General features: G+C 41.1%; 1 protein-coding gene across 1 annotated transcript in view; it reads right to left on the bottom strand.

The window, feature by feature from the left end:
• Window positions 1-8,649, bottom strand: part of ftr42 (finTRIM family, member 42) — an 11,403-nt gene extending 2,754 nt beyond the window's left edge. Inside the window, 6 exon segments of the mRNA XM_690458.10 lie at window positions 684-725; window positions 860-1,010; window positions 1,099-1,119; window positions 1,122-1,334; window positions 1,446-1,541; window positions 8,053-8,649. Coding sequence (XP_695550.6) covers window positions 684-725; window positions 860-1,010; window positions 1,099-1,119; window positions 1,122-1,334; window positions 1,446-1,541; window positions 8,053-8,625 — 1,096 coding nt within the window. The 5' untranslated portion in view covers window positions 8,626-8,649.
• Window positions 8,650-9,353: the final 704 nt, after the last annotated feature.

Genomic DNA, 9,353 nt, shown 5'->3' on the forward strand with positions numbered 1-9,353 from the left:
CAAGTTTCTCACCAAACATGTGACAGATTCGACTACTGTGGCGCCTTCCATACAATAACCCATAATGTTGTTTCAACATTATCTTGGAGTTCCAGACTTGAAAAGGAACATCTTATTTACTGTCATAACCCTTGTTCCCTGAAGGAGGGAATGGAGACATTATGTTCCAGTGCCACAATGGCCCTTCAGCCGTAATGTAGCAGTCACACTAGAGTTTGAGCTTGTGAATTAGCGATTGGTCTATATTTTAAATTTCTGTCCAGAGAGGTCATGTTTTGATCCTCAATTGGTCTCATGCAGTCACCAAGAGTTTACCAAGCTTGAACTTTGCAATGCAGTGAACTGTGAAACTTGTCGCACAAGCTTGTGATCCGGTCTGGCGCATTTCTGTGCATATGACTGGAAGTCTAGGGGGAGAAAAGTGCAGTGTGACCGCAGCTTAAGTTTGACAGAGGCTCCTCCAGGTGCTGCTTAAATACTCGGCTGATTAATAGCGGTTTCACCTGAGCTTCCCTGCCAATTCATAGACATTCATTAGCCCATTTACTTACTCTAAAGAGTGATTGGTCATCTGGCGATAACCTATGAAGTTGTTTCGACGTAATGTCTCTTTTCTCTTCTTTTGGAAATGAGGGTTACAAAATTAACCATGACATTTTCTGCTTGTTTTCTTAGTCACTTACATTGTAGGAAGTCGTTCCTGGTCTTGGGAACCGTTTTGGTGACTGTGGAAATCAACAGACATAATTAGTGTGTCATTTGAAAAGAACAAGATGCTTCAAATATGATGTTGTACATGACATCAGTTGATGAAGGGCTAATTTCTGAGAGCAGATGAATCTCCAGGACTTTACAGTACCTCTCTCGGTGAATTTCTCAATCTCCTCTATGCAGAAATCCTCCAGTTTGACTTTCAGCTGAGAAACAGATTCTCTCAGGCCATCAAAACACAAGAGAGAACTGAATGAAACATCTGTAGATTCAGGAGGAGCTGAGAGAGACTGGAAACTCTGCAGAAAACACAAATTAACAATCACCACATCCACAATAATCAATCCTCAACCTCACAATATTGCTGTTCTTTTGGATCTCTGTTACCTGCAGGAAATGGATGTGATGTTGTGTGTGTGTGAAAGTTGCTCCAGCTCAGTGTTTCTCCTTCTCAGATCTTCAATTTCCTGCTCCAATTGCTCCATGTGTCTTTCAGCTCGACTCCTTGTAGTCTTTTCCTGATCTCTGATCATCTGTGTGAGCTCAGAGCGTCTTTTCTCAATGGAGTAAATGAGCTCAGTAAAGATCCTGTCAGTGTCCTCCACTGCTGTCTGTGCAGATTGCTGTTAAACACAGTGAGCGTTAGACACAGTGAGCTTCGGAGAAACTTAACAAGCTCCAGCACTGTAGAAGAGTCAAACTAAGGCTGAGACAAACTTCTTCTCCTAACTCACCTTATGAGACTCCACTGCCGCTCTCAGCTGCTGAAGATCTTTTTGTCTCTGCTGGAGTCTCTCCTGGAGCTTTACCAGTGTCTCCTTCAGCTCTTTCTGAGGAACAAACAGATACAGTAACTGCAAACTGCTCTCAAAAAACCCATGAAGATATTTATAGTTTCATGAGATTAGATTACAATTGAAAATGAAGCTGAGGTGTCACCATTATTTAGGCAGTGTCTAGTTTATGGTTAGAATCAATCCAAAAGTGTAGATTATTTTACCTATATCTTTACTTGCACTCATATTGTTTAAAACTTGTGCTTTTCTGAAGATATTGTAAATAATGCCTCAGATGTTTAAAGAGTTCAAATCAAATATGTTGCCAACAATAACCTCAATTTTATTGGATTCTTGTAGGACAGTCAAAATACTTTAACTTGATTTGGTGTGTGACTGGTAACGAGATTTTGCTCCCTCTGGTAATGTGGTTTGTTGAGGAAACCCTTTATAAAGATCATTCATAACCTTTGTTTTAACCCCAAACAGATGAGCAACTCTTTAAGGCACTGGTTAATAAAATAAAATGTATTAGTCTCTTTTGGTATTTAAGCAAATGTGTTAGGGCAGGAGTCTGTATCCAGACCAGCCCATGGAGCTCTCAAACTCAACACTGTGTATAATTTAGACTTTATTATTCATCTATACTAAATAAGATTGATCTGTGAGATTGATATTGTGTATTTATTTCTGAATTGACCTTTGTTTGATTCTGTAATTGGCATGAAATCTTTATTTTCCAGATAAAAGTGTAATTGAATGAAGTGTAAAAACAGCACAGAGGTAGCTCAGACTCCACAATCTACTGGATATAATGATTTCAGGATAATTCAGAACGAATCAAAACTCGTGAACTCATTCATTTGATTCGTTCTGAATTCTCCTGAAATCATTATATCCAGTAGATAGTGGAATCTGAGCTACCTCTGTGCGGTTCATTTATTCATTTTCTTTTCGGCTTAGTCCCTTTGTTAATCTGGGGTCGTAAATCTGGGGTCGTTGTTAGTCTGGAGTCATAAACTTATCCAGTTTATGTTTTTTTATGCAGTGGATGCCCTTCCAGCTGCAACCTATCACTGGGAAACAACCAAACATACACTACGGACAATTTAGCTTACCCAATTCACCTGTACAGCATGTCTTTGGAACTGTGGGGGAAACCAGAGCACCTGGAGGAAACCCATGTGAACACCGGGAGAACAGGCAAACTCCACACAGAAATGCTAACTGACCCAGCTGAGGCTCTAACCAGTGACCTTCTTGCTGTGAGGTGACAGCACTACGTACTGCGACACAGTGTTGCCCACCTCTTTGCTGTGTACTTGATATTTTAGCTATATGTTAGTTTTTCACTGTGTTCACCATTTGACTGTAAGGAGCAGGAGACATCACAGCATGAATTTCTGTTTAATCACTAATTTTAGCTACTTGCATGAAAAATGACTAAATTAACTAGTTTTTTTAAGCTACAAGTGAGCAGAAGGAAACTGAACAAAGAGGTATTAGTTAACCCTTCCTCATGTGACTAACTTTATGACGCTGAGTGTATGTCAGAAATAATGGAAACCCAGGGTGTGAAATTCTAAGAATTTGGTCCCTAATGAATGTAAGTAAAGCAAGTAAAAATGCATTTGTATAGCACCTTTCACAGAAAATAGTCACAAAGTGTTTTACAGTTGGTGAAAACGTCTCGGGTTACATATGTAACCATAGTTCCCCGAGAGGGAACAAGACACTGCGTCTAACCAAAACGCTAGGGGATCACTTCTTTTATACGCGTCTTGAAGAACACGTGAAATCAATCTAATGTAATAAAGCAAGTGTCATCAGACCAGAGAGTATAAAAGCCTGCACTGAGCATTCAGTGTTAACTTCAAATTTGCTTGAAAGAATTAACAGGCAGAAGAGAGTATGGTGGAAGACGCAGTGTCTTGTTCCCTCTCGGGGAACTATGGTTACATCCGTAACCCGAGACGTTCCCCATTTAGGGAACTTCAACACTGCGTCTAACCAGAACGCTAGGGGAACGCAATACCCACTAGGCCAGACTCACTGCTGACTGTGAACGCACACTACGCAGTGAGAATAGAGGACCCTGGTGAAAGGTCTACATCGAGTTGATAGTGACACACAAATGTATGTGGTGTCGACCATCCTGCCGCCAAACAAATGTCAGAAAGGCCAGAGCCCGAAATAGAAGCTTTGGAGGCCTCACAGCCCTTGTGGTGTGGGCCTTAACAAATTTAGGTGCGGGACGTCCAGCAGCCTGATAGGCAATTGAGATAGTCTCAACTAGCCAATTACTTATTGTATTTACTTATTCGCCGGACTCTCCCTCTTTGAGGGTCCGAAGCAGACCAGTAACTGTTCACTCTTTCTCCAGTTGATAACCAGGTTAACGTATGTATGTAGGGGGGAACGGTAAGCTGCTATAGCTGACACGTATACTCTCAGAGTGGATGCAGCTAACCCAGCAGACAGGCGATCTTGGAGAAATTCCAGCACTGAGACTACCTGACAGCTGACTGGGTTCAGCTGGTGTTCTCTGCACCAAGCTGAAAAGAGAGCCCATTTTTGGGCATAAAGCTTCCTTGTAGAGGGAGCCCTGGAACTTCGAATGGTCTGAGCAACCTCGGTTGACAGTCCAAATTCAATGCGGTGGGCCCCCTCAGAGGCCACACTCACAGTTTCCACAGGTCGGGTCGGGGATGAAGTATCATTCCTCCCGCCTGTGATAGAAGGTCCCTCCTGATGGGGATCTCCCATGGGAGACCCGCCAGCAGGGCTATGAGGTCTGAAAACCAAATTCTCGTAGGCCAAAACGGGGCTACCAGCAGGAACTAGACTCAGTCTTGACGGACCCTCTCCAGGACTCCTGGGAGCAAAGCGACCGGGGGAAAAGCATACAGATGTAGCCTCGGCCATGTCTGAACCATGGCATCCAGTCCCAGTGGGCCTGGGTGCGAGAGAGAAAACCACAGTACGCAATGCGTGGTCTCTTGGGAAGCAAACAGGTCAACCTGCGCTTTCCAAATTTTTCCCAAATGGTCTCCACCACCTCGGGGTGAAGTTTCCATTCCCCAGATCTCACCCCCTGTCTCGACAGGAGATCTGCTCCCATGTTCAGATGGCCCGGCACATACATTGCCCTAATGGACAGAATTTTGTTCTGGGCCCACAGGAGGATCCGATGAGCTAGTTTGCATAGCATTCGAGACCTCAGACTCCCCTGATGGTTGATGTAAGCGACCACCAATGTGTTGTCCGTGCGGACTAGAATATAATGGCCCCTTAGATCTGGGAGAAAGTGTTTTAAGGCCAGAAACACGGCGATCATGTCCAGGCAGTTTATGTGCCAGTAACGATGATGTTCTCCCTATCGTCCCGCTGCGGGAAGCCCCCTCAGGGTTGCTCCCCAGCCTGTTAGAGAAGCATCTGTCATAAGCATGACGCGATGATAGACAGCCCTCAACACTGGGCCCTGGGACAGAAACCAGGGCATTTTCCACATACTAAAGGCTCGAAGGCCGTGCCGTGAGACTTTGATCATGCGAAAAGGATTCCCCTTGAGTACGGCTGACTGAATCAAAGCGATTCGTGGCGGGGACAGACGTGCTCGCATCGTCATGGAGTCCCATGGCACACCTGAAAAAATGGTCGTCCTGGTTGGAACAAGCCCAATTTTTGCAGTGTTCAAACGAAACCCCAACCTTCTGATATAAGTGAGAACTACACCTCGATGTCGAACTGCCATATCGTGAGTCTAAGCTAGAATTAGCCAATCGCCTATGTAGTTTAGGATACGTATCCTAAACTACATAGTGCAGGCTTTTATACTCTCTGGTCTGATGACACCTGCTTAATTACATTAGATTGATTTCAAATGTGCTTCAAGACGTGGATAAAAGAGGTGATCCCCTAACGTTCTGGTTAGACGCAGTGTTGAAGTTCCCTAAATGGGAACATATATTAAAACATGTTAAAATCCAAGTACAATATCAGCTAATGTAAAAACAAAAAAGATTTCCAAAAAGCTTTTAAATGTTGAGTCTTTAAATGGTCTTTTAAAAAGTTTAACTGAGCCCAGAGTTCTCAATGCTTGAGGAATAGTGTTCCAGAATGTCCTGGTTACGTCCGTAACCCACGTTCCCCGAATAGTGAATGAAGACATGTGCCTGGACAGAGTTCAGCTCCAACCCGAGATGAGAGAAGCTCTGCTCGGTGGAGAGCCTGCTCATGCGCGGTTGACCCAAAATCCGAACAGGCCGAGGTGCCGGAGCACCAGGTCCCTGTGCATAATTCCTCCCTTTTGTGACCCCTCCTTGGCCAATTCCTCCACTCCTCATCTTCCTGCATCCTTCCTGGTTCTTCCATCCTGTGTTTTCTGCTCAACTACTCGCTCTCAGGCTGTTTCTCAATATGCATTCTTCAGTGGTCTTGCGTCCTCATGTTCTCGTGTAACATCATCATCAGCTGCCAAAGTTCAGTTCCAATACTCAGCACCACAAGAGTGCAGGACGCGTGAAACTTCCCGGATGTGATCTTTATATCGAGGACGCACTGCTGCAGACTTGAGCACTGAACTCGCTCTGGAAGTCCCAGAAGTCATTGCAACTGGAGGTGAGAATCGCAGCATTTTATTTAGATTGATTATTAAAGTTCAGAGACATCACTTATTTACCTCAGGAGTTTCCCTGAATGAAATGGTGAAAGTAAACATCACCATGGACATCTTAATAATGGAATAAACACATTAAGAGTGTTTGTTTGCTGAAATTCGTATTAAAATCTATTTTTATTTCTATTGTGCAGAGTATATTTATAATGTTTTTATGCAAAGTATATATTTTGAAAAGGGGAAAAACAATAAATCATTGTATGAATGCTGTAATGTTTAAATAATCAGTGAAGATCATGTGACCATCAGGAAGAATGCAGCATCTCATTTCTCAAAGGACGCGTTCTCTGCCCTCCTGGTCTCCTGAGTTCATTCTTTCGAGGACACCTAGCAAGACCACTCTCCAAAAGAACACAAGTCCATTCTCTGCGTTCTTGGAATTAAGAAACAGCCTATAGCTCCTCTCCTGGCTCCTCCCTCCTAGGACTCATCCCTGGCTCCTGCCTCTCCAGCCTACTGTGTGTTTTATGCTGAAGGCGCGAGGTCGTGCCTTAAAAAGGTAATATCAGGTAGATAATGTCAGGTGTCTGAGTTGTGTTCCAGTTGCTTTGGTTTTTGTCATGTGATACGCTTATTCCGTTTTCCATTCACATATTCGTTGTGTGTTAATGTTTCAGTGTTTCCTCTTTTGCTTTCTCCTGTGTGTAATTCAGTTCAATCATGCCCTGTGTATTTAAGCTCCTGGTTTCTGTTTAGTCCTTGAATTGTCAACTCCCCATGTCTTTTCTGAGTTTCCAGCATTTCCAGTGCCCTTAAAGTAAGTGTTTTAAATAAATACGTGTATTTTGATACTTTCAGAGTTTCATGTGTTTGTGGAGAGAGGACGAGACAACAACTTCATGTAGTGAAGTTCATGTACAACTCCAACACTTCACCATACATTCTCATGAGCATAAGATAACAGAGTCACTCGATTATGATGAAATTAATGTAATTTACAAGATGTCTATGTATTTTTATTTAGGATAACTTTTTTGAGCTCTAAAATTAGTTGAACTGGTAAGTATATCTGTTCTTAAACATCCCATCATGTAAATTTTTGTTTAATAATAATGATGAAGTTATTTTAATTTAGTCCATACTTTAATAATAGTACTGTAATGATAATAAGTTGCAACTTATTTTTGAGAAGAACAGATGAACAGAGACTGCATGCAACAGCACACAAAGTAAAATTTGATTCATTTTTTTGGAATTTCAGAGGAAAACTAAAAAAAAATACTAGACTACCTCTGAGATAAAAATGAATGAATAAATAAATAAATAAATAAATAAATAAATAAATAAATAAATAAATAAATAAATAAATAAATAAAAAAACAATTTTTTATTTTGATTTTTTACAAAAACAGTAAGACTGAATTATGAACAAAACACCAAAGACAAGCAGAAATATCCGGGTCAACAAGTGTGTTATTTCTGTGACTCCAGAAATGAAAGTAGGCAACCTGTTTTTTGTTTATTTTAGGGTTACACAAAGAGCTGTGTGTGTGTGTGTGTGTGTGTGTGTGTGTGTGTGTGTGTGTGTGTGTGTGTGTGTGTGTGTGTGTGTGTGTGTGTGTGTGTGTTTTGTAATACACAAACAAAAAAATAAGACTTTTACTCATTAATTGTTCTTCTATTTCTGACTTTAACTATAATAGTTACTAACTGTCATCATTTTCACTGTATTTTCACTGTATTTGTACATAAGTATGTTTTAGGTACTATTTACACCTATATATATATATATATATATATATATATATATATATATATATATATATATATATATATATATATATATTCTAATATTGCAAAGAAAAAAGAAAGTCAAATGGCTTTTTACAGACAGCATTTAATCAACTTTATTGAGTGAGTTTTCATTTTAGGGTGAAAGGTTTGTACCTGTTTCTCTGTCCTCTGGGCTGCAGCTGATACAGTTTTGTGGTTTTTATGTTCATACTCCTTACACAGCTCACAGATGCACTGTTGGTCAGTAATACAGTAGACTTCTAGCTCTTTCTCGTGTTTTGGACAGATCATGTCCTGCAGTCGTCCAGTTGCATCAATCACTTTGTGTGGTTTACGAGAGTGAAACTCCTCATGACGCTCAAAATGAGTTTGACAGTAAGATTCCAGACACTGCAGACAGGACTTGATGGCTTTGTACTTTGTTCCAGTACAGGCATCACACTGCACATCTTCAGCTCCAGCATAACAGTCAGCAGGAGGTGTAGTCTTCTTTAGTTTGTCGACCACTTCAGCCAGCATGGTGTTTTTAGCTAAAGCAGGTCTTGGACTAAAGGTCTGTCTGCACTGAGGGCAGCTGTAGATTCCCTTCTCATCTTCCATATTCCAGAAGTCTGTAATACAGCTCTTACAATAGCTGTGTCCACAGTGAATAGCCACCGGATCTTTTAGGAGATCCAGACACACTGGACACAAGAATTCATCCTGAGAAAATCTGGTTTCTGCCATTTTACTAAATTAATATAAAGAGGCGCAAACACACAGCAGCTCAACTCACTTTAAGTTTCACTTTCCAAGAAATCACATGCTGAAATAAATTCCTGCTTCTGTGTGCGAGTCACGTGTGTAAAACAGGTGTGTCTGTAAAGCAGGTTTATCATTTAATCAACCCATCTAGCAATGATCATTCTCTCAACGTTGGCTAATATTCTGTCATGGTTCTTTCAAAGTTGTGAAAAGACATTCTTTCAGCAATGTTTACAGAATGATTGTTTAAAGTTTAGTTTTTAAAGGTGCCATTTACTGCAAGGATTCAATAAATTAAATAGTTCTTTAATATTTATAAGGGTTAGAAATTGAAACAGATATGTCTGATTTTAGACCACAATAATTCATTAATAGAGTGTAGGGCCTCTTTTTGTGGCTAATATGGCATCAATTTGTCTTGGGAATGACAGATACAAGTCCTGCACAGTGGCAAGAGTGATCTTGAACTACTCTTCTTTCAGAATAGTGGCCAGGTCACTAAGTGATGCAGATGGAAAAAAACATTTCCTGACTCACACCTCTATAACACCCCAAAATGGCTCAATAATATTCAGTTCTGGTGACTGTGTAGGCCATGACAAATCAACTTCACTTTTATTCTAAACATAATACTCCATTGGGTGCGCATGGTCCTCCAGAATGGTTCGGTAGGCCTTGGCAGTGATGTGCCCATCTATCACAAGCATTGG

Source organism: Danio rerio, chromosome 3, assembly GCF_049306965.1.
Source record: "Danio rerio strain Tuebingen ecotype United States chromosome 3, GRCz12tu, whole genome shotgun sequence".
In the NCBI taxonomy this organism is placed as follows: domain Eukaryota; kingdom Metazoa; phylum Chordata; class Actinopteri; order Cypriniformes; family Danionidae; genus Danio; species Danio rerio.